General features: G+C 41.7%; 2 protein-coding genes across 3 annotated transcripts in view; one reads left to right on the top strand and one right to left on the bottom strand.

The window, feature by feature from the left end:
- The window catches only part of fkbp15a (FKBP prolyl isomerase family member 15a), a 77,991-nt gene extending 72,034 nt beyond the window's left edge, over positions 1-5,957 (bottom strand). Inside the window, exon 1 of the mRNA XM_048613348.1 lies at positions 5,729-5,957. Coding sequence (XP_048469305.1) covers positions 5,729-5,784 — 56 coding nt within the window. The 5' untranslated portion in view covers positions 5,785-5,957. The remainder of the gene's footprint in view (positions 1-5,728) is intronic.
- Positions 5,958-15,529: 9,572 nt separating this feature from the next.
- slc31a1 (solute carrier family 31 member 1) overlaps positions 15,530-26,347 on the top strand; it is a 55,442-nt gene continuing 44,624 nt past the window's right edge. Inside the window, exons 1-2 of one of the 2 annotated variants that reach the window (XM_048613447.1) lie at positions 15,542-15,630; positions 23,241-23,394. In XM_048613447.1, coding sequence (XP_048469404.1) covers positions 23,278-23,394 — 117 coding nt within the window. In that variant the 5' untranslated portion in view covers positions 15,542-15,630; positions 23,241-23,277. Of the gene's footprint in view, positions 15,631-23,240; positions 23,395-26,347 lie in introns of both variants that reach the window. The other variant, XM_048613448.1, reaches the window with a different exon arrangement.

Below are 26,347 nucleotides of genomic sequence, written 5' to 3'. Positions count from 1 at the left end.
TCCTGTATTTCAACATTGCAACCACATTCCATACCATGACATGAGTTCAGAATTATTTTAACTAATAGGCTTATTTTCACTTGGTGATTAAAGTGATTTAGTTTCAAATTACAATTCATCATATCTGAATTTAAGGATAGAACAATGAAAAGCTATGCACAGGTCTAGATTTCTGAATATTAAATTTGTAATTATAACATTTTTCCATTAATTATAATTAAGTTTACATCACTAGGGGACAAATTAGAGTAAAAACTAGGATGACGACTCGGGAAATGTCAAGTTAATAGAAAATGAAAGTTAAAACCATTAGTCTTGAAGTCTGCAACTCTCCTATCTGGCTTTCTATTCAGATGGTGTGTCTGAAAGTGACAATAGCAAAGAGCCATATCTGGAGATCTCCTGTAGGAGCAGGGTCCATGTATGCTCTCAGCGTATCTCCGAAAGAATCTGCATTATGATTGGTTGTATAAATATTGTAACAGATTTAGACCTGTAAGAAATAAGGACCCCTTAAGTATTATAAGCTATTCTGAAAACTATAATTTACTAAGAACATTGTTAACAAAGTGTTCGTTCTCCATCTTCTCCCCACTCACCTTTGAAATATACCAAAACCAAATCACAAACATTACGTTCCCACAAGACTCGCATGGGGGTGCCTGACTCTACAGGCCTTCATGAACTAACAGCAAGCTGCTCTTCTGGTGCCTTGAGTGCCTGTCTTTCTGTGCAAGCGTCTATTAAAAGATAACATTGGCCCTCAGCATCAGGTATTAGTTTAAATAATGCAAGGCGACCTTAAGCTGAAATGACAGACAAGAGACCCATATTAACACCTTGGGCATTCATCACTTAAAAAGAAAATTAACATGTACCAGAATTGGGGTACGTCTCGGATACTCTTGGGGCAAAGAGCAGCACTAAGGGCTGAAGAGATTCCAAAGGGTCAGTGGACCTGAAGTGTTAACACTCCTTTCTCTGAACAGATGCTGCCAGACCTGCTGAGTTTTTCTCCCCAGCTATTTCTGTTTTTGTTTCTGATTTTCAGCATCTGCAGTTCTTTATTGTTTTTTTTCCTCATGAAGGATTCCTGACATCTCAGTCACTTTCAAACCTTCAAACTTAAGAAGCCAGATGCTTCTACTGTAACAAGCACATTAACCCAGTGAAAAGACATGGATTTCTGGTGCTGTTTTTGATCTGTCCTGAGTAGGCTGAGCTACCTTAGGGTATCAGGCTAATAAAAATTAGCACCAAAGCATTTTATAAATTGTGCTCTGGAATGTGAGCTTACTAGACAGCAAACAAAAGTAATAAAATTTAGTTGTATAGTTGGTCTAGGATCAACTATTCCAGACTAATTTTTAAAAAAATTTACTTACTTTATAATTGTTTGAATATTAGTTTGTACTATTTTTGCTGACCCTCCCAGAGAGTAGAGTGGGATAAGATCAGATGGGATTGAAAATGGAATCAACTCATTGCACACTGTTCAGGGAGACCTAGCTCATTGAGTTTGAAATCATTAAGTAAAGTGATAGAAAGAAATAAAAGTACTTCAGTCAATTCAAGGGAAACATTCAAATTATGAAAAAAACAAATTGCTAGAGAAACTCAATAGATCTGACAGCATCATTGACAGAAAGCAGAGTTAATGTTTTGGATCCAGCGTTTCAGATTTCCAGCATCTGCAGTTATAAAAATTGTGAGCAGGACTATGCCATTTAGCCCCTCAAGCTAACTCTACCATTTGCTAAGATCATAGCTGGTCTGAATACATTCTCAACTCCACTTTCCCACCTACTACGACACCATTTGGACTTCCTTATCAAAGAATCAAATTCACAAACAGTCTTAAAAATGTTCAGTGGCCCCAACTCCAACATTCTCTGGGAAAGAGATTACCACAGAATAACGTCCCTTGAAGAAAAATTCTCATCACCATCTTAATAGGACATCATTTATTTTAAATTGTCCACTAGTTATATCATCTTCTAAAGGGGAGATATCATCTCTGCACCCACTCTCAATTCTGTCAGGACCTTGACTACTTCAGTAAGATCACCTGCCATTCTTCAGAAGTTCAATGCATACAGGCTCAACTTGCTCAATCTTCTCACACAAAATCCTCTCCATTCCAGGAATCAGTCAAGCTGATTATTCTAAAATCATTCTAAAGCAATTATATCCTCTCTCAAGTAAGGAGATCAAAACCATGTAGAAATTCTAGATTTGGCTACCAACACCCTACAGTGAAAGGTCCATACTTTTATGCTCCAGTTTTCTTGCAATGAACAAAATGTGAAGTCATTGTGGCAATGTAGGAAGTGTAGCAATGAATTACCACACAGTTGGAATGCACAAATAGCAATCTGCTAAAGACCAGATTATCTGGTCTTAGAGACACGTTAGGAAACAAACACTGGTGAGTTCCTCAGGGACAACTTCCCTTGTCTGGCTCAAAATAACACTACTGGATCTTTTACACATTCTTGAGATTTGCTGGTGTTTCTGTTGACAGGCTTTGATGAATTTAAATAACATTGTTTTGTTGCACAGCAGCTACTGGACAAAAGTATGACTGTTACTTCAGCCATTCAATTAAGTCCTTAGGTGGGTAAGTGTTGAAATATTGAGTTATTGTAAGCATTACAGCCTTCTATTGGGCCCTTTAATATCAAAAAAGCTGGCAATATTCATTCTAATCTTGAAAAGGGGAACCATGGAGAACACTTTCTTGAACACATTTTGCAGGGAATACAGCACTGCTGTGAAAGTTGCGTAAGAGCTCTAAACAGATTGAGAGGGCAAAAAAAAAATTCCAGTCACAAACCCTTATTTCCTGTTGCTCCAGGGAGGTTTTAGATGCTGTTGGTTCTCCATTTCAGTTCCACTTCCTCTTTGCATTGGTCATATTTTAAACACAAGTTAAAAATAAAGTTTCAATTGAGACCAATACTGTTATAGCTACATGAATCCTGATGGAGCATTGTAACTACCCTACAGCAAAGCAGATGATCTATAATCACCAAGGCATTGAGTTAAACAACTTCTTATTGAAGTGTTTTTACTTCTCATTTGAATCAGATCATCCTGTTACAGTTGGTGGCACAGTTCTAGGACAGTGAATGAGCAGAGTAAGTGCCTGGAGCTGTTTTCTTGCGACCTCATTTGTGCTGATTTGGATAAAGGTCACTTTATCCAAAAAGAATCAACTGTGCAGTACAAGCGGCCAAGTACGGCAATGAAGTATTTTACAGAGAGACATATTCTGCTCACCATTGCTCTGCAATGTTGTTCTTCAGGTCAAATGATTTGTTTAATCCTGTTTTCCTGTGATGTTCTATATTATCAACTTGCAAACACAAAGGAATTTTGCTTGTAAGGTTACAGGCTGTGTCTCAATGGCCACTTATGAAGACTTATTAGAATTAGGTACATGGGAAAAATATCTAAACTTTCACAGAATAAGTGTAAAAGTATAAACCTCCAGTCTTGTGACAAAGTGCATGCCTCTCCAGATTTAAATAATCTCCATAGAAAAGGCTGCTTCATTGCAAGGCTATCTTCAGAACCACAGACAACAAATGAGTGAGTAAATTGCACGTACACTTCTTAGCCCATCACAAAAGCAAGTAGAACACACCATTATAGTGAGGATATCCAGCATGAAACTAAAAGAAACTTAGAAGAACCTTTAGTCAGGCTTCACTTGGAATCATATATTGGTCCCCTCAGGTGGTTGGTGATAGACTGAAAGCATTCCTTTTAAAACTCCTTAATTATCAAAAAGCTGAAGAAACTAGGTCTTTTTAATCTAGAAATGGGTAGGATTCAGTGAGATGTAATTCAAGAGTTCAGAATTAAAAAGCAAAATGACAACCCTCAAGATTCCACAGCTATTCCTGAGCACGTGCATTTGCTCAGCACTAGTAACAGAAAATAAGTCACAAAGCTTTTGACAAGAAGAGGCTGAGATAAAATCAACACTAACAAACAGACGTTGATATTGGAACCAGAAATTGAAGTCATTTTAGGGAAGGATTTTTAGATGAGGGCTGAGAAAATTAGTTACGTAATAATTGCATTTAGTTGTAAGCGCCAACTAATGTTTCACTTGAGCACAGATTGTGCTTCTGTTGGGTGCATACACTTGCAATGTTTAACTCTAAACAAACACAAGGCACTAGTACTTTCCTTCACTGACTTTCTAAAGTAAAACAGACAGCTAAAATGCAGAGGTACTAATATTAGATGAAAGAGAGCAGAGCTGCACAAGAGGTCAGAGTTGAAATAATGCCAAATTCTTGGAGAGTTGTAGAGCTGGTACACAAATGGGGAGCAGGAAGTTTGAGGGACGGTTTGAACAGAAGTATGGAAATTTAAACAAAAAGTCTTTGCAGTGCCAGAAACAACATAGATCATTAGCAATCACTGGGACGATGAATGAACAGGACACAGAGTTAGCATGCAGAAACTGTGCTCATGCTCGAGTTTATGGCAGCATTGGGAAGCTTGGAGGCCAGCCGAGAGAAAATTTAAATTTTCCAGTTTAGAGTTAGAAGTGTGAATTTCAGCACTAAATGGGCTAATGGAAGAGTGGAAACATGTGATACATCCATTCCGTAATGAAAGAGAGAGTAAAGAGCTCCACTCATAATCAACAAGGAGGCCAAGGCTACAAACAGTATAAAGTACTGGAGAACTCAGCGTGTCTGGCAGCATCCATGCAGACAGAGAGTTAAAGAGTCATGGGACACAACATTAAGACCTTTGTTCACAGATCGTCTAGACCTGCATAGTTTCTCAGCATTTTGCTTTTATTTCAGATTTCCAGCATCCACAGTATTTTACTTTAAAGTTTGCTAACAGTCTATTCAATCTCCAAGCGGCCAAGTTGAGAGAGAGGAACTGTGGTTCAGTCACAGTAATTGTGGCAGGTCTGAGAATGGCTTTAGTCTTCCCAAGGATTAATGGGAGATAAGTGTAGTTCATCCTAGAGTTGGACAAGTAGTTCAACAGAGACCGGAAAAAGGATGGACAAGCGGTGATGAAACATTGCCATACATTAGCATACGCACGGAATCTGACATCACGTCTGTCATTTAGATGACAATACAGGGAAATGGAAGACAGATCTCGGGGCATAATAATATCACTAGTTAAGGCTGATTACAGTACCACTGCAGAACCAGAAACACAATTAGAACATATAGTTCCAGAAAGACAAGCATAATGGCAGGGTGAGTATAAATTTAGAGTTCTAAGGAAAGTGACTCAGATTATGGTCACTCCAGAGGAGGATGAAACACAGGTAGTCACAAGGATAGGGACTGTAGCCTGGAGTGCAGCGTGGCCAGAAACAAAAAACCCACTCAGCTCTGCCCCACCTTGTAGTTGATCTCCAACCTACGGACAAGACTCCCAATTACGAATACAGAGATAGTAGGAACTGCCGATACTGGAGAATCTGAGATAACAAGGTGTGGAGCTGGATGAACACAACAGGCCAAGCAGCACCAGAGGAGCAGGAAGGCTGACGTTTCGGGTCAGAAGGGTCTGCCACCCGCCCCACCCCCACATTAACCCCCGGCAGGCTCCTGTTGACACGAGCCGGGCCCCAGAGGCTGGGCAGCCTGAAGCACGGTCAGGGGCAGATAGAGACACAGCCAGGCCCGGGGCAAGTGACAAAGGCAGGGGAACCGCGCTCCGGGCCCGAACTCACCCGCCACTCGGTGACAGGAAATCGACATCATCGTCGTCCGCCCCGAACAACGACATGTCGATACGAATCGTCCGGGGAGCCGCGCCACCAGCTGATGCCGCTAACCGAACTCGATGGCGTCGCTTTACAGCCTATCGCATAACATCGCCGGGGGTGTTTCGCGGGAAAGACGTCCCCTCCACTTTACGGCACACGGGTCCGCGCCTGGGCAACGCGTCCACGGAGCATGAGCATGCGCAGAGCTGGTGGGGGCCACGTGGCCCCTGATCGGGACATCACAGGCATCCACTGCAATAGGAGGTTCAACAACAGAAGGACTTGAGGGGTGGAAACAAACAAAGGCAGCATGGATTCTCATTCTTGCTTAGGTGTAAACATCGCTAGAGTATCTTAGCGGGCAGTTGAGAGTCAACTTCATTTCTGGGCATCTGGAATCAAGTGTAGGGTAGGTTTTCTTCTCTGAAGGCCATTGGTGAACCAACTGGAACTCTGACAAAATGTATGATAGTTGAAAAGTAAGAGGTGGTTGAAACACACAAAATTCTGAGTGGGATTTCACAGCGTTTTTGGTGGCTCCAGGGAGAATCTAGACCGAGGTCACCCATTTAAAATCAACATGAAATGATTTTGTTTTCTGAAGGTTAGTAAGTCTTTAGAACTCCCTTCCTGAAAAGGTGGTAGGAGTATAGTCCTTGAATATTTTTGACGCAGACGTGGAGACATCCTTGTTAACCAAGGGTTGACAGGTAAGTAGGAATGTGGATTTGAGATTTCAATCCGACGAGCCATAAACTTATTGAATGGTGGAGCAGGCTCAAGGGGCATATTCTTCTTCTAATTTACATGATTCCATGCACTGTTACTATTTTTCTAGTCCAGATTTATTAATTATATTCAAATTCTCCCATATGGTAGGATTTTAATCCATGGCCCCAGAGCAATTCTGAATTTCTAGATTAAAGGTCTAGTGACATTGCTGCGACATCACCATCTCCTCAAGGATATGGTGGAAACGGAATTGAGGCTCCGTCCAATTATCTACACAGTAAACTATGTTCTCCATCAACTAAAACTTTCTGCTTGAAACAGTAGAATTCCAAAAAATAATGCCCAGTGATGGTGTTTATTACCGTTTCTTCATTCACTATTTGTTAATGCAGGTATTTGGGTGGAAGCTCCCTTAGGCACATTAGGCTAATAATACTAGCCAACAACAATTGACATTTGTAGCATTTTTGAGAAGGGAGACTGATGAAACGGGATAATGAGGTGCTTGAAGTAAAACCAAGCTGCTAAAGCTCAAGAAGAGCTTGCCTGTGAGACAGTCATATGAAAGATCTAACCAAGGGGCAACAAGACTGGGGAAAAGATAAAGAATCATGTGACAATGTAATTAAGGAAGGGGAATAAAGTAGAAAGGCCTAAGGACAAAATAGCTGGTCAAATGAACTTCTTGTAACCATATAACTTGACTGCTTAAACGTTGTTCTGGTAGAAACCTTATCATTCACAAAGTAGGACTTCTTGCATTCTCAAATCTAGTAAAGATCACTCGTGTCATACAGGACATCCGACTCTCGAGGCATTATTGGTTACTGGGACAAGCCCTCACCCATATACGTTTCATGTTTTGGGATGCTCTGTGACAGTAGGACAAAAAGAAAGGAAGAAATAAACAGCAATCACTATCCAGTGATCCCTACTGGAAAATAAGCAGGTGTGAATACTGGTGGAGAAAGGACTGGATTCAACTTCACAATCAAATAACCTGCCTATGTTCACTATTTGATCTTACAGAGAAAGAATGGTCGCTTGCATAATGGACTGCCACAACGCCTGCAACTAATATTTCCCATCATTAAAAAGCAATATATTAATGGAGAGCAGACATAAATCAACTTCTTCCAGAGCTCGTAATAGTTTGAGAGGACAAATATTTTGTTCAAGCCCTCAAATGTATTCAACCATTCAATTAGAGAATAGTTCAACGACACATCAAATTCATTTTCCCATGTGTATTCTTTATTATAATCTTACCAAACAAAAAAAAAACTATCTGCCTTAAAGCCCCAACACTCCCAGCATTTACAAGAGAATTGTTAACTCTGATGGGAAACATTCCTGAAGGTTTGATCACATGACATTCAGAACATGAGCATACATGTTTCATCACATGATGGTTACACAATCAAATATTTATTTCATTTCCTTTGAAATGTTTGGAGGGATATTGGTCAAGCACAGGCAGGTGAGACTAGTTTAGTTTGGGATTATGGTTGGCATGGACTGGTTGGACCGAAGGGTCTGTTTCCATGCTGTATGACTCTATGACCTAGTCCTCTTGAACTAGGACAGCACAAGGATCATCAGAGATATGATGCTGTTTATTGTCAAATAATCTCTGACACTTGTTGACAACCTCACATGAAATATCATCACTTAAACTAAGATCAATAGGTTTAGAGCTAGCCCCTTGAGGGGAAAACATGACGAAATACTTTTCATACAAAGGGTATTACAAATTTGGAAGCCTCTCCCCAAAAATGTGGATTTTGTTTCCAAACTCTCCCAGAATGACCAAGAAATACTTTAAATTAAGTTTCCACATCCTTATCTCTAGCAGCCCAGGGGATGAAAAATGAAGTTCCAAGATTTTCAGTTACAGTGAGCCCCCATTAATGACAGCTGTTTAGTCCTTCCCTCAACAGCCACATGTGGCGATACAGTGCACATCCTAACAGCCCACATGTCAAGAATCTTTTTCCTCCTTGTCCGCTTATTTCAATGGGAGTTATTGGTTCCTGTTCTGTATCAGTGGAAACAATCTTCATTATTTATCCACAGAAAGGCCCCCAGGTTACATTCATCCCTTCACTGAAAGAAAGATTTTTATTTCCATGGTGCCTTTTGCAACCTTGGGACTCCCAAAGTGCTGTACAGACAGTGAGATACTTTTGAAAAAGTGGTCAATGTTGTAATGTAGGAACACCAACTGCTCGATTAGTGCTACTCCTACTCACTTGTCCTGCCCTTCAATTGTCCTGCTGCTTCCAGCTCTTTAGAAAATGCTGTTTCCTGTCCCCAACCTACTCCTGTGTCTCAGATTCCCAAATACCTCCAGCTGGCTGCATTCCTTTGCAAGTAACCACTTAAAGCAGTCGCTTGTGTCAAGCCCACTGTAAAAACTGAGAAACTATGCTATTGAAAATGAATGAGACTTTCTGACTCCTAATGCCAGGTCAATAACTTAGAGTATCCTAGATAAACAGCTGTCATTCATGGGGGCTCACTGCAACTGGAAATTTTGGAACTCTCATTGTTCATCCCCTGGGCTGCTAGAGATAAGGATGTGGAGACTTCATTTAAAGTATTTATTGGATATTCTGAGAGAGGAGGAGGAGACAGTAAGGACTGCAGATGCTGGGAGCTGGAGTCAATAAATGTGGAGCTGGAAAAGCACAGCAGGTCAGATGGCATCCGAGGAGCAAGAAAGTCAACGTTTCAGGCCAAAACCCTTTGTCAGTCCTGACCTGTCTGACCTGTTGTGCTTTTCCACCTCCACATATATTGACTTGTTCTGGGAGAGTTTGGAAACAAAATCCACATTTTGGGGAGATGCTTCCAAATTCGTAATACCCTTTGTATGAAAAATACTCCCTCATGTTTTCCCTCAAGGGTCTAGCCCTAAACCTTTTGATCTTATTTTAAGCGACAGTAATTCATGTGAGCTTGGCCAACAAGTATCGAAGATTATTTGACGTTAAGTAGCATCACATCCATTTTGATCCTTTTACTGTCCTAGTTAAAGAGGATGAGAGTCATACTTCATGGAAACAGACCTTTCAGTCCAATCATTCTATGCCAACCATAATCCCAAACTAAACTAGTCCCATCTGCCTGTGCTTGACCCATATCCCTCCAAACATTTTTTATTCAGTACTTATCCAAATGTCTTTTAAATGTTGTACCTGTATCCACATCCATCTCTTCTTCTGCAAGTTCATTCCACACACGAACCACTCTCTGTGTAAAAAAGATTAGAATCAAGTTGTCCCACTGTTGGCCATGTTGGAATTAATAAACTCAGTTTGATACAGGAATTGAAGTTAAAGTCTTCCTTGTCTGTATTCAAATTTCAGTTTATGTTCCCTTGGTCATAATTATTTGACAATAAGAAGCATTACAGTTCTGGATTATCCTTTTCCTGATCTTGATGTCCAGAAGAAATGGTTTCTCTATATCTGCTCTATCAAATTCTATTGAAAAGTTTTAGTACCCCTGAATTCAGTGGAAATGAAGTTTTGCAGTTTCTTTGTAAGTTACCCCTCTGGTGAACCTGACTGCAATAGTAACGAAAAAGCATGAAGCATTAGAAAGAGTACAGAAAAGACTCATAGAATTGTTCCAGTGATGAGGAACTTCAGCTACGTAAATTGAGAAGCTGGAATTGTTTTTCTTGAGGAAGAGAATGTCGAGAGAAGATTTAATTAAAAGATTCAAAATCATGGGAGGTTGCAATAGAGTCGACAGGGAAAAAATGTTCCCATTGGTGGAAGGTTCAAGAATAAAACAGATTTAAGATAAATGGCAAAAGAAGGAATGGTGACCTGAGAAAAACCATTTTCATGCCATTAGTGATTTGGACCTGGAATGCACAGCCTGAGCGTGTGGTGGAGGTAGAGGCATTTTAAAGGGAAGTAGACAGCTATCTGAAAATAAAGAGGGTTTTGGGGAGTTGTTGAATGAGTTGCATTGGATGATTCATTTTGAGACCCAGCACGTAGATGAGGATCTGAACATCCTACTTCTGTGTGATAAGCATTCTGTAGTCTTCTTCTGACAACACTAACTAGATGGGAGTGTGAGTGGTGAGGACAAAAAGAGGCTTGAGGGTGATTTAGACCAGTTGAGTGAATGTTGAGTACATGGCAGATACAGTATAACATGCAGGCGTCCACTTCAGCAGGAAAAACAGACTGACAATGTTATTTAAATGGTGATAGATAGGGAAAGTTTGATGTATAAAGGGACCTGATGTCATTGTACTCTAGTTATTAGAAGCAAGCATGCAATGTGCAGCAGGGAATCTGAAAAGCAAATGATATACTGGCCTTCATTGCAAGAGAGATGGTGTACAGGAGCAAGGAAGTCTTACTGCAGCTATATACAGATTTGATTCCTGGGCTGACAGGTTTGTTGTATAAGGAGAGATTGGGTCTGTATTCACAAAAGTTTGGAAGAATAAAAGAGGATTTCAATGAAATGGGCAGACTGGATGCAGGGATGATGTTTCCCTAGGTTGGGGGATTCAGACAAGGGGTTACGGTCTCAGCGTACTCAATTAGCTTTTTTGGACAGAGATGAGGAGAAATCTCTTCACTCAGAGGGTAGTGAACTTGTAGAATTCTCAACTACAGAGGACTATGGAGACCACGTCACCAAATATATTTAAGAAAGAAATATATGTTTAGTACCTAAAGATGGCAAGGGATGTGTGGAGAATGGAGGAGTATGGGGTGAGACACAGGATCAACCATAACCATGTTGAATGATGGAGTGGACTCAGTGGGCCAAATGGACTACATTTGCTCTGATTTTCTATTTCTGTCTGTTTCCTGATGTATAGCGCTCAGAGCTGAAAAGAATATTCCAGATCTATACACAAGATTCTGTTACTTAATCATAAATGAGAAGCCTGACCGGATCTGAATACAGAGGAGAATTTTTGGGTCCAATTTTTGTTTCGTACTGACCTTGTTAGTTTCAACATGGACAACAGTGGAACAGTAGGACTGGTCCCAGTCCCCAGGATAGGGATTGTTCGCATATGTGATGGTTCTATAGTCAAATAATCTCTAACACCTTTTGGCCAAGCTCACAATGTGAAATATGGTCACATAGAATGGGACAAAGAGTTTATCATTGCTTTCAAGAGGGAAGGAAGAAAGGACAAAATATCATAAGGACAAAAAATCATAAGAACAATACATCGACTAAATCCTGTAGCATTTGCCTTCCAACATAATAATGGAGCATTTCTTTGCCCAGAGCACATTTTTTTAAATCTTAGGTACAATTTTTATTTCTATAACAGACTAAAGGAAAATGATAATTTGAATGAGATAGCAGGAACTGCTGATGCTTTTCTGAAGAAGGGTCCAGACCCGAAACGTCAGTTTTCCTGCTCCTCTGATGCTGCCTGGCCTGCTGTGTTCATCCAGCTGTACACCTTGTTATCTGATAATTTGAATGTTCCTTTACTGAACAATTACTGATCACATCTCTGTAAAATTAAGTATTTTAGAGGCATAAGTGTCTCAAACTTTTCCCAGTCCTTTAGTATCAAGTGTATGCCTCAGTTGATGGTAAGCAAGTAGTCTAGAAATTTTATTTAATTGAGAAGGTTCACATAATGGGCTTGTCCACCTGAGCTCTAACTTCCCAAGCATAGTCCTCCCTTAAAGTGCATCATGTTTTGCTCAGGTCAGAACACTTGTGGCGGTCTCTCAGCATGCAAGTGGGTCCTGCCTGGGCATATTCTCGAGGCACCAGGATGAGATCGGGCAGCTTCAGCAGCAGCAGCAGTGTTGATATCGCAGCCCAACATGGGAACAGCGAGCAGTGAGGGAGGTCCCCCAGTATCTGCAACAGCAGTGTTGACAACAGGCAGCTGAGGTTTCCCAGAGAGCAAGCTAAGTGGAGGGACTCATCAAAGGCTGCTGAACTTTTAACTTAATACTTTTTTTTGTTTAAATTAAAAAGGACTTTAATGTTAACTATTACCGTATTCCTTTATTTTTATACTTATTTTATGAAGGTAATGCTTAATTTTTAAACTCTGTTCTTCTTACTACTTTGTACCTAAATTTTTTGTACGTGTGTGGTGACGTTATACACTTTTCACTGTACTCGTGTACTTCAGTACATGTGCCAATAAATTTCTATTTCCTGGCCCTCATCCCAAAAAATTTTGCTCATGTGCCCATGATTCCATAAGATAATGAGTTCATACTTTTCATTAAAAATACCTGAAATGATGTCCTTCTGGGACTTTTGCATTTATCACACTGAAGGGAAAGTGATCTTGACATAACTTACAAATAAGGAGTTCAGAATGTTACTTTACTTTGTTCAGGGATGAAAGGCTTTTTCTACTTTCGATAAAAAATTGTACTCCAAATTGAAACAACAAGTGTTATTGAGAAGGGTTGAAAATGTTAAATGTGGCACCAGGATTCTTTATACAAGTGAACATAATTGGAGATCAGGTCTCTGAGCTCAAAAAGGGTCTACATCCCATCTTTTAGAGCAACCACAGAACCATAGTGGGCTGTGTCCGTCAGCCTGAATATTGCAACCTTAATAATCAAAATTCAGAACACCAAAACAAGAAGCAGAGCGAGAGGGGTACCTAAGAACTGAAACAGCAAGCATTTTAATTCATGAATATATTAAAAATGATTGCCGATTGACCCTGAGTGAAGTAAGATTGATTAAAAAAAAGAGAAAGTAGGAAACTATATGGACAAATTTTTGAGGATGAAGAATCTGAACAGCATAAACATTATATGCCATCTTCATGGTCATGTGTAAAAGAATCATAAAAAGACTAACACAGTCCTGGTTGGATTTTTTTCAGCAGTGCAAGCAAGTAATCCTTCAATTGTAAATGTCAAGGCTGGTTTTTGTAAATTTACTATATTGACAAACAGTCTTACTCAAAACAGGGACCAGGGGCAAGAGTTGTTTAGAATGATTTCCAAGAGGTGCAAAACTGGTGTTGGAAAACTCTTTGTTTAGTAGTAAATAATGACCCCCAATATTCTGCTTTCTTCTGTTCAGTCTGTATTGCCACACTGCCTTCCCATAGTTGGAGTCAATGGGATTAACCGTTCCAGATTCTCTTGTGACAGAGTTTGCCCTCCAGTCCTGCACCTCAGCCAAGCACTTCCAGGGCCACCAACTGGAAAGCAGTGCTGAGATAAACCAAGTGGACCCACAGGTCTTCACAAACACTCCCCTGGCATCTTCACATCTAGCCACCAATACCCGCTCACTCAGCAAAGCATTCTCTTTGTTTCTTTCCCTTGAGAATTGGTTCTCCATGTTGATACGTGACAGAATCATTGAAATTTCCTAGCACGGAAGAAGACCCGCCCAATGTGTTTGCTCCAGCAATTCAACATCCATCTGTTATAATCTCATTTTCCAGCACCGCCACGTGGCATTAGGTAGTTACGGCATTTCAAATGTGCATTCTAAATACTTAAACATCTTGAGGCACCTGCCTCAAGCACCCTTTTAGGCAGTCAGTTCCAGATATCCACTACACTTGGGGTGAAAAACAATTTCCTCAAATGCCTTCCAATCCTGGTGTTGACTTTAAAAACTGTGCCTCCTGCATATAAACTCCTCTATGAAGGGGAAAAGCTGCCCTCTATGAACCCCAAGCCCTTCAAAAGTTAGTACACCTCAATGCAGTGCCTCTTACTCTTTCACACAAGAGGAAGTCACTCCAGTTGAAGTGTCCATTACTCTTCCACAATAGTTAGTCGTCATGGTTAAAATCTCTCACTCCTTTAAACACAGTCAGTCACTCTGGGTGAAATCTCTTACTGTTTTACACAGAGTCAGTCAATCTGTGAAATCTCTCACTCATATACACAGGCTCACACACTCTAGTTAAAATCCTTAATCCTTTTCAAGAGAGTCAGTCACTCTGGTTAATACCTCTTACTGCTTTATACAGAATCAGTCACTCTATAAAACCTCTCACTCCCTTACACAGTGTTCATCACTCTGGTTAAAATCTCCCTTACATGGAGACAGTCACTCTGGTTAAAATCCTTTACTGCTTTACACAATTTCAGTCAATTTGTGACATCTCTTACTCATTTACACAGACTAGGTAACTCTGGTTAAAGTCTCTTACTCCATTACACAGAGTCAGTGACTTTAGTTGAAATCTCTCACTCCTTTACACAGAATCAGTCACTCTGGTTAAAATCTTTTACTACTTTACACAGAGTCAGTCACTCTGTGAAATCCCTTTCTCCTTTTCACAGAGTCAGTCAATCTGTTGGAAATTTCTTTTTCATTCACAGAATCAGCCACTCTGTATAAAGAGGTAAGAGATTTTAACCAGAGTGACTGACTCTATGTAAAGGATTAAAAGATTTTAATGAGAAGGTTAATGTCCTGGTGAAATCTCTCACTCCATTACACAGTGTCAGTGACTTTAGTTGAAATCTCTAACTCCTTTACACAGAGTCAGTCACTCTGGTTAATATTTGTTACTCCTTTACATAGAATTCGTCACTCTGCTTAAAATCTCCTACTCCTTTACACAGAGTTAGACATTCTGGTTAAAATTTGTTACTCCTTTACACAGAGTCAGTCACTCTGGGTATAATCTCTCCCTCCTTTACACAGAGTCAGTCACTCTGGGTATAATTTCTCACTCCTTTACACACAGGTTATCACTCTGGGTGTAATCTCTCCCTCCTGGACACAGAGTCAGTCACTCTGGGTGTAATCTCTCCCTCCTGGACACACAGTCAGTCACTATGGGTATAATCTCTCCCTCCTGGACACACAATCAGTCACTGAGTATAATCTCTCCCTCCTGGGCACACAGTCAGCCACTCTGGGTATAATCTCTCCCTCCTTTACACACAGTCAGCCACTCTGGGTTTTATCTCCAACAGGAGAAGTTCCTCAGGCAGTTGCACTGACGTGAGGGCGGCGCGCGGCGAATGTGCGGGTGACGTCAGGACGCCCCCATTCTCCACCTCCCCGACCCACTGGCGGATCGCGCGTGCGCGGTTGCGGCGTGCTCTGCTGGCGGCTGGTGGGTCCTGGACCGGTTGGTGTGAGTGGTAGCAGCGGCCTGACTGGAGCTGGTAAGGGGGGTCGTGGCTGGGTGATCCCGCCGGGTTTTGGGAAGGCATCGGCCTGTGTCCGGGGTGAACCGTGTAATGCACGGGCTGGTTAGTGGTCACTGACGGCGATATACCTGGGCACGGTGGGCAGCTCCGTCGGTCCCGAAACTTTACACTGGGCCCCTTGGTGAATGAAGCGCTCCTGTACTGCCTTGTAGAAATTGGGCCAACCTGAGGATATTTGTATCCTCCCGGCTCGCAGACACTGGTTTTAAAGTCACTGTTTATTCTTCTTCAGGCCGTTAAGTTTTCTAGGTGACTGACTGTAAGACCTTGGCACCACGTCTGCCTTTTTTTTAGAAAAAAGTGCCAGTATTAATCGCTTAGGCAGGAATGCCCTGAGAATTTATGCTCGTACAGGGCATTTGAGGAACTCGGCAAGTGCAACATCTTTTTACAGTGACGGGAATACTTTTTGAAGTGTGGTCACTTTTTAATGTCGGTAATGTAGAAACCAAATTACTGTACGTGCAGCAAGTTCTGTCAAACTGCAGTGAGATGCAGTCGAATGATCAGATTAACGGTTGGTTGAGTGACACATACTGACTGCTCGACCACGGTATCTTTTGCACCTTTTTGAGCGATGATGCCTCATCCAAACACAACACTATTGTACCGAAGTTTCAGCCTCTAGTTTGGATCTTGAACTGGCAAATTTGACTAAAAGTGCTCCCCATTGATTCAAGACTGTTGTATTCTCCAATTCCTTCTAAATAAAGGTAGAGGGGTCATTTTAAATGTGTATTTCAGTTGGTGGCAAGTCCATGGAACTCATTGATGCCGAAGGCTGTGGAGGCCAAGTCATTGAGTGTAAGACTCCAGACAGACGACTGAAGTTCTTGATTAGTAAGGGGATCGAGGGTTGCTGAGAGAAGACAGGAGAATTGGGTTGAGAAACATATTAGCCATGAATCTACAGTGGGGAAGACATGAAGGGCTGAACAACTTAATTTTGGTCCTATATTTTATGGTCAGTGTGACATATGCCTATACCACATGTGTTTAGATGATGCATTGTGTAAGATACAGACCTCATGGCAGCCATTTTTTTCTCGATAAGCTTATAGCAGGCACACCACAAATATTTTTGTGTATTAATGTTGCAACCGGATGGTTATCTGCTCTTGTGGGGAACGTGAAATCTAACAAAATGGAATAAAACTATTCACAGAGAAAAGGTTATAACTGCAGTGTGACAGTTCGAGGAAAGCAGATCCTCTTATAAGTTTTCAATAGGCATATTAAGTACTTAATTTTTAAATTTGCATCCTGGTCCATTAACTGCTCACATTGAAGTGAACTGTTTGCTGCACCACTGATGACCATCTCTGATGTGCATAGTATTTTCCCAGTTGTAATCGGGGAATAAACACATTCTACTAGTTTAACTTCGTTACTGGATTACACTATTTGCTACAATTTGTAGTGTGCAAATAAATCAGTACTACCTGCACTGATTGGAGATTTATTATGTGTAAGATGGTTGAACGTTCTGTCTCAGTAACATTGATTCCAGCTGCAGATGCTGGAAATCTGATCAAAAATTATGGGAAACTCTAAGCTAATCACCCTCTGTTGAGAAGAGAGGCGCTACCTTTGAAGGTAATGTGGATCATTTCAGAGAGGTTAATGCTTGGACAATTGAAAGTAAGTGAAATCTGGTAGTAAAGTGCATGCTGATGTTTAGTCACTGTTTAGAATACATTAAATTAGTCATATAGGATCACACTAAACTAAGGCTTCATCTTCACTGATAACTGTAAGCTATAATGTTTTGCTGCATTTGAAGACAGTTGCTTCTCAATTTTCTGCGTGTACACAGACCATTGTTTGAGTGTTTAAGGAGGCTTGTTTCCTATTGCTTTGTACATGATCTTAGAAGGTTGAATGTCCTTGGAATTCCCTGGCACAGAGCTGTGAGGGCTGGGACCTTATGTATATTGAAAGCTGAGATAGATTCTTGATCAGCAGGGGAATTAAAGGTTATGACGAAAAGGCAGGAAGATGGATGTGTGGAATGTCGGATCAGCCATAATCCTCTTTAGAGGTGGAGCATGCTCGAAGGGCTCAATAGCCTACTGCTATTCTTTTGGTCTTGTGAAACATTGGGATACAATGTGGATGAGTTTGTTTCATAAGACTGATGTGGAACAGCCTACTGATTTGGTTTATATTCTAGATAGTATTTTAAATGGCAACATTCTTGTATATGCCTATTGTCCATGTTTACTGTGAAATCAGTGTATACCCAGTGTCCATAAACATGGTGCTCTGAAGAAATTGCAGCTAAATCATAATCACGCAGTTAGTTATGCTAAAACTTGTTTTAAAATGCTACTGCCTCTATTTTCACTTGGTAAATTTTATGACTGTAGGATTACACGGTGCAGTGGTTTCGCATCATCATCTTTGACCTGAGTTGAGGATCTCTATATCCCAGGGTACAGAGCACAGACTTTCTGGAGATTTGCCACCACTTTGTTTTCAGCTGCCAAGCTGAAACTGCAAATGTCACATTGGTGAAGCAATGTTGTTTTGAGATTGGGCCTGAGTGGAGTAATGTTTTCTTTCCAATAACCCTTAAATGGGCATTTTTCATGTGTACTTATCTAGAAAATGAGTCAGGCCAGCTTTTTTTTTGATGGGGGTGGAGAGCGTCCACCCAAGTCCCTTTGTTCAGTCTTTCTGATTGCAGTATGGCGTTGTGGAGTCACAGGATAATATCAGATGAAGAACAAAAATCTCTGCTGTTTGTCTTCTGCTTGGCAAAATGACTGAGACGAATTATAGAATCCTAAAATTCTTCCTCTATTGAGATTAATTGGTGCAGACCAAGGGTGAAGCACTGCAGGCTCCTTCCAGTTTGATTTTTATTGCACAATGAGCAGTGCACCCAACAGCTGAATTACTGGTGACATTGTGAATGTATTTTTGCAAATTTTTTATGTGCAGTAAAAGGCTCTTGTGCAGATCGTGCATAGGGATGCAATCATCAGACTTGTGTTTCAGCTGATGCATGAGTTATGTGGTGATCCAGACAAGTTTATAGCAGGATCTGGGCTTGTGTAAGTTCTAGCCATAGGTAGACTTGGCTATTTTGTAATGGTCTCTCTTTGAATTGCTAGAATTCTTATGAATAGCTGGCTGATGAAGCTGCATTTTCACTTGAATCTTGTGAAGCTTTTATTGAATTTTAAGTTAACTCTGCAGTTGGCAGAACTGCATAGGTTTGTGAGATGATGGAATATGAAAGTTGTATCAAATCATAGTACTGGGCCAATCTGAATCATAGAGTAAACTGACCAGTCAACTAGTAAGAATAAACAATTGAATCTTTGTTCACAAGGTTAAACACTGTTCCTAATGTAGCCCAATTCCAGAATCTGGAATAAAACTACAGTTTTCTTCTCCCAGACTAAGTTCAGCTTGAGCACAGCAAGGGGTTTGTCTTTCTTGAACCACGTTCATTTGAACCACTGACTTCCTTTCCTACTTTTTAAAGAACCTTCATGCTGTGTTTTAAAAGTGTTGGTTTAAAATACTTGAGGGCAAAAATATTTAACCGAAACAACAAATCTCTTCGAGAATAGATCACCCGCATTTTGTAAGCAGTCTTGTGTTGAAGAGCAAATTTGAGAATGTTGCACATTGGGTTGGTTATGTTGTAATGCTGAGTGCATCATTCAGTGAGTTTAATTGATGCATTGCAATTCATGGCAGAGTCCTGAGTTGCGTACAACCTTCAGTGAGCAATGATCTGCTCAATGTTGTGTTGTGGTCTCCTGCGATACAGCATAAGCATCAGCTCTCTGTGACACTGCTTTTATACATATTACGTTTAATAAGTACTTTGCACAATAGACTTGTCTGTTCACGAAATACACTGAACCATAACTGATGTCTTTCACGCACGCTAATAGAAATTACTGGAAAAACTTAGCAGTTCTGGCCGCATCTGTGGAAAGAAAATGCAGTTAATGTTTTTGCTCCATTGACCGCAACACCGCGCCCCCACCCCCCCCCAAACAATCCTGAACTGATTGTAGCTAGGAAAAGTTTGGTATATATGCTGAAGATGGGGTGAGGGGAGGGGAAGGAATAAAAGAAAGGTGGAGATGGAGCCCAGAGAGAAAGAGGGAACAACATTTGGGCAGATGAGGAAATGGGTAAAAGTCAGCCTGGGAGAATCAATAGCTGCCAATGGAGATGATTAGTGGTTGTCAGTGGGTTGTCTGTGGTAACAGCCCATGTAATGACAAGGCCCGGTGTGTGAGGGTAGGATTAGGTCCTGGGAGAGGCTGCTCAAGCCCGTAAAATTGTTGAAATCGATATTGAGTCCGAAAGCTGCAGGGTGCCCAAGAGGAAACTCAGGTGCTGTTCTTCGAGTTTCGTGCCGAGCTTTGCTAGATCTCTGCAGCAAGCCTGAGACAGAAATCGGGGAACAGGTTGTGTGTTGAAGTGACAGGCAGCCAGAAGTTCAGGGTCATTTTTGTGGTCAGAATGTAGGTGTTTGGCAAAGCATTCTATCAGTCTATTTTTCGTCTCCCCTTCCCTGGCCAGCGTCTCTGTCTCAGGCTTGCTGCTGTGCTCCAGTGAAGCTCTGTGCAAACTGGAAGAACAACATCTCATTTTCCACTTGGAAGCCTGCAGCTACGAGGACTCAATATTGAGTTCAGCAATTTTAGGAGCTGACCACCTTCTCCCATGTCCTTATCCCAACCCCCACTCACCTTGCTTTGACATCAGACAGGCTGTTACCACAAACAAGTCATGGCCCACATTAGCAACTGTTGCTTCCCCCAGGCTGACCTTTACCCATTCGTTTGTCTGCCCAGCTGTTATTCTCTTTCCCCCCCCCCCTCTCTCTCCCCCCCACCCCCCCCCCCCCGCCAACCCCACTCGTGCTCCCCCTTCCCCCCCTGCCGAGCTCCAATCAGGTCTGAAGAAGTGTAATGCTAATTGTGCTTTCTTTCCACAGATACTGCCAGACTTCCTGAGTTTTTCAAATAATTTCTGTCGGCATTTCTGATTTCCAGCATCTGCAGTTCTTTAGTTTTGTTTTGACTGATGTGTGTCAATTTTTGTTTAGCCCTCAAGAGCATTTTAGTTTGCTAGAGTGTGTGGAGATCAAAATAATTGGCCCCTGTACTTATGAACATGATGTAATCATTTTCATACACAAGCAAGCCTCAGCTCCAATGAAAATTACAGGGTTTCTGCTTGAAGTTTTCATTATGTTGTAATTCCAAACCCATCTTTGTGTAGTTATGTAATTTGAGAAGTGTGTACAATTTACAGCAACAGAATGGACCGTACTGCCCATTGACGTAACCAAGATACATTATAGTAAGGAAATTGCAATAATATGTAGAGCTCAGGGGAACGTTTACTATGATTCCAATAGTTGCATTCCACTTCTATTATATGAATGAGTCTTGTTTGCAGTGTCTACCCAGTCTGTGAAAGAGGGAAACTAGAGTGAAATATTGGTGGGACCCTTCAAATTTACAAAACTGCTTTGATCGAACCACACTTGGGGCATTACATCCGGTTATAGTCACCATACTTGAGGAAGAACATCAGGATCCTTAAGAGGGTGTCGAGGAGGTTTACCACCATGGTTCCAGGGATGAGAAATTTTTGTAAAAGAAGGTTGTAGAAGCTGAGCTTCTCTTTGGAGGAAAGGAGCTGGAAGGAAGATTTGACATGGGCGTGTAAGGTTATGACAGATTTGGTTATGGTAAACAAAAATGAACTATTCCCTTAATAGGTGGAACAAGGTTGCTTAAGGCAGATTTTGGACAAGTTGCGGGAAGGACGTGACGAAAAGAACTTTGCATACAGAGAATAGTAATGATCTGGAATTCTCTGCTCACGAGGATATTGGAAGCAGAGACTATTAAATTGAAAAAGAAATTGGATGAGCACTTGAAGGACATAAACTTTCAGAGTTACAAGGATATAGCAGGGTAGTGGTACTGAGATAACAAGGTGTAGAGCTGGATGAACACAGCAGGCCAAGCAGCATCAGAGGAGCAGGAAGGCTGACGTTTCGGGCCTAGACCGTCTTCAGAAATGGGGGAGGGGAAGGGGGTTCTGAAATAAATAGGGAGAGAGGGGGAGGCGGATAGAGGAGAAGATTGGTGGAGAGGAGACAGACAAGTCAAAGAGGCGGGAATGGAGCCAGTAAAGGTGAGTGTAGGTGGGGAGTTAGGGAGGACGGACAGGTCAAGGGGGCGGGATGAGGTTAGTAGGTAGGAGGTGGGGGTGGGTCTTGAGGTGGGAGGAGGGGGATAGGTGGGAGGAAGGACATGTTAGGGAGGCGGGGACGAGCTGGGCTGGTTTTGGGATGCGGTAGGGGGAGGGGAGATTTTGAAGCTTGTGAAGTCCACATTGATACCATTGGGCTGCAGGGTTCCCAAGCGGAATATGAGTTGTTGTTCTGGCAACCTTTGGGTGGCATCGATGTGGCACTGCAGGAGGCCCAGGATGGACATGTTGTGGTACTGATTGGATTGATCTTCAGGGAACTGGCATAGACCTGGTGGACCATATGGCCTCCAAAGCCATCATGACTGTGACTAGAGGAAAAGTGGGAACAGCTAACAACTAGAGGCTAAATTCCAAGTTGGGACTGTCTTAGTCACAAACCACAGCACAAGGCAACTCATGTTTGTTTATGTTATGCCCCTCAATCCTGTTTGACCGGTTTGTATTTCAGAAACTGGGGCTGTGTGAGACCTTGCTCGGAGATTTTTGCAATGAAAAGCTGTTCATATCCACGGCCTGAGAGTTCCACAAATTACTGATTTAATTTTTTTATGGAGCCCAAAAATCTCCACAGTTAAATTGTTGAAGTGTTTGATCTCTTGTGAGCTTGCGTTCGTTCAGAGACTTTTGATGAGTGAAGTTGTCTTCTAAACACAAGCTATGATGTGGAAGTGCCAGTGTTGGACTGAGGTGGGCAAAGTTAGAAGTCACTCGACACCAGGTTATGGTCCAACAAATTTATTTGAAATCACAAGCTTTCATAGCGCAGCCCCTTCGTCAAGTGACATGAGAGAGAAGTGCACAGAGCATAGAATTTATAGGCAGAGAGACCAAGGGCAGAGAGATCAAAAGATCATACAAATGGTATGAGTGGAGTGTCGAATAATAAGTCTTTGTAGGTGATCAGTGATGACATTTTGAAGGCTGTGAAGAACATGGCGTAGTCTCTCCGCTCCCCTCGTCGTCCAGTACTTCCCCGGAGCAGAGAGACTGCGCCATGTTATTTGCAGCCTTCAATGTGTCATCAGTGATAATGAGCATCTCGCCAAGATCACCCCTACTCCTCCACTTCTTGCTTTCAAACAACCACCAAACCTTAAACAGGCCATTGTTCGCAGCAAACTACCCAGCCTACAGGATAATATCAACCACAACACCACACAACCCTGCCATGGCAACTTTTGCAAGACAGGTCAGATCATTGACATGAATACCACCATCACACATGGGAACACCGCCCATCACATACATAGCAGACACTCATGTGACTGGGCCAATGTTGTCTACCTCATACATTGCAGGTGAAGATGCTCCGAGGCATGGCATATTAGTGAGACCATGCAGACGCTACGACAATGGATGAATGGACACTGCACAACAATCACCAAACAGGAATGTTTCCTCTTAGTTGGAGAACACTTCAGCGGTCAAGGACACTCAGCCTCCAATCTTCGGGTAAGCGTCCTCCAAGGCGGCCTTTGAGATACACGACAATGCAGAATCGCTGAGCAGAAACTGATAGCCAACTTCCAATGCCTTGAAGTCGGCCTCAACCATGATCTTCGGTTCATTTGTGCTACATGTGACCCCAACACACTGTTCTGTATCTGTAAAATCTTCCTTGCTGTCCTGTTTTGACAGCTACCTTGATAAATTGTTATGATCTCTCTACCTTAATTAGTTTGTACAGTTTTGGATTATTTATTACTTTGGTTAGACCCTCTGCATGCGACTCTTATACCTATCATGTTATTCCAGTCATTTCATTTGTCTCCAGCGCACCTTGTTTTTAATTTTTTGTAATTATCTTTCTGCCTCAATTATTTGGATTATAGTTCATTCCCGTCACTTGTTAGTCAGCTGTTGACACTTTACTCACACCGCTGACAGTTTTGATCACCTGCAGAGACTTAACATTCGATGCTCCACTCACACCGTTTGTGTGATCTTTTGATTTCTCTGTCTATAAATTCTGTGCCTGTGTGCTTCTCTCTCACTTCACCTGATGAAGGGGCTACACTCCGCAAGCCTATGATTTCAAATAAACCTGTCAAACACAAGCTAGAGATTGAAAAGGTGGTATGTTATACAAAGGCCATTCCAATCCTGGAATTGGGAAGTTGCCAGAAGCACATACTAAACACAAGCTAAATTTTTAAAGTCTTTGGGTTCACTGAGTCTGAGTTGGCCAAAGGATCTGATAACAACTGAACGATCAGGAAAGACTGTACAGTCAGGAATTCTTTCCAGAAAAGAACAGGCAGTGGGGTAACCTGAAAAAAGTACTGAAAGCGCTTGACAGAAATCAAAAGTTAGGTTCAGAGAAGATGTTACCTCTTCTGGGAGGGAATAAAACAAGAGTGCGTAAATAATGGAGTAAAAAATTCAGGAGTAACTTCTTCACTCAGAGTGATTAGATGGGAGAATGCTCTAGCACACAGAGCAGAGGTGAACAGCATGTTGACATTTAAGGGGAAGCCACACGAGGAGAATGCAATAGAAGAATATTTGGAAAAAAAATGCTGATGCTGGAAATCAGAAACAAAAACAGAAATTTCTGCAAAAACTCAGCAGGTCTGGCAGTATCTGTGGAGAGAAAGTAGAGCTAATGTTTCGTATCTAGTAACTCCTCTTCAGAACTGCAAATATGCAAAAAGGGTTGTTGAAATAAGGTGGAAGCCAAAGGTCAGTATTTGGGTTGAAAGGCCTATTGATGTTACAAATTTGATCTATTTGATCTATTCTCTTGTCAGTGAAGATGTTATAAATTTTTGATTTTTTTTTCATTTGTGGGATGAGTTGTGTCACTGGCTAGACCAGTATTTATTCTCATCCCTAATTTCACAGAGGGCAGTCATGATTCAAGATAGCTGTGGATCTGGAGTCACATGTAGACCAGACCAGGTAACGAAGGCAGTTTCCTTTCCTAAAGGATATGAGTGAACCAGATAGGATTTTCTGACAATTAATAATGACGTGGTTACCATTAGACTTTTCATTCCAGATTTTTATTCAATTCAAAATTTGCTGTCCATCACAGCAAGATTTGAAGCTGAGTCCCCAGAACATTAATTAGGTTCTTTTATTGGCTCGTGGGACATTAGCTTTGCTGGCTGGCCAGCATTTATTGCCTGTTGCTAGTTGCTCTGAAGAATGCGGTGGTGAGCTGCCTTCTTGAACTGCTGCATTCTCCATGCTGTGGGTTGACCTACGATGCCATTAGGGAGGAAATTCCAGGATTTCCAAGTCAGGAAGATGAGTGACTTGGAGGGGAACTTGCAGGTGGTTCTGGTCCTATGTATCTGCTGCCCTGCCCTAGATGGAATCACTTGTGGGTTTGGAAGGTGCTATCGAAGGATCATTGGTGAATTTCTGCAGTGTGTCTTGTAGATTATACACAGTGCTGCTGCTGAGCGTTGGTAGTGAGAGGACAGAATTCTTATGGATGTGGCGCTTGTCAAACAAGCTGCTTTGGCCTGGATAGTGTCAAGGTTCTTGAGTGTTGTTGGAGCTGCACTTGTCCAGTCAAGTGGGGAAGCATTCCATCACACTCCTGATTTGTGCCTTGTAGACATTTGACAGGCATTGGGGAATCAGGAGGTGAGTTACTCACTGCAGAATTCCTAGTCTGTAACCTACTCTTACAGCCACTGTATGTGGTGAGTCCAATTGAGTTTCTGGTCAAGAGTAACCCCTAGGATATTGATAGTGAAGAATGGCAGTGATGGTAATACCATCAAATGTAGACAGGCGGTGGTTAGATTGTCTGTCTCCTGTTGAACATGGTTATTGCCTGGCATTTGTGTGTACAATGTTATTTGTCAGTTGTTAGCCCAAGTCTGGATATTGTCCAGATCTTGTTGCATTTGAACAAGGACTGCTTCAGTATCTTAAAGAAATGCGAACGATGTTGAACATTGTGCAATCATTGGCGAACATCCTGACTTGTGAGCTTATAATGGAGGACAGGCCTTTGAAGCAGCTGAAGGTAGTTGAGCCTTGGACACTACCCAGAGAAACTTGTCCAAAGATGTCCTAGAGCTGAGCTGACTGATCTACAACAACTAGAACCAATTTCCTATGTGCCATGTGTGACTTTAACCAGTGGAGAGATGGCCCCGATTCCCTTGATTTCAGTTTTGCTAGGGCTCCTTGATGCCACACTCTGTTGAATGCAGCCTTAATGTCAAGGGCTGTCACTCTCCCTTCATCTCTCGAATTTGGCTGTCTTCTTCATGTTTGAACCAAGGCTGTAATGAGGTCAGGGGCTGGATGGCCCTGGTGGAACACAAACTGACTGTCATTGAGCAGATTATTGCTGAGCAGGTACTGCTTGATAGCACTGTTGATGACACCTTCCATCACTTTACTGATGATACAGAGTACATTATTGGGGTTGTGATTAACT

This window comes from Rhincodon typus, chromosome 28, assembly GCF_021869965.1.
Source record: "Rhincodon typus isolate 14 chromosome 28, sRhiTyp1.1, whole genome shotgun sequence".
In the NCBI taxonomy this organism is placed as follows: domain Eukaryota; kingdom Metazoa; phylum Chordata; class Chondrichthyes; order Orectolobiformes; family Rhincodontidae; genus Rhincodon; species Rhincodon typus.
Note: the sequence above shows the minus strand (reverse complement) of the source record. Positions and strands in the feature narration are given on the sequence as shown.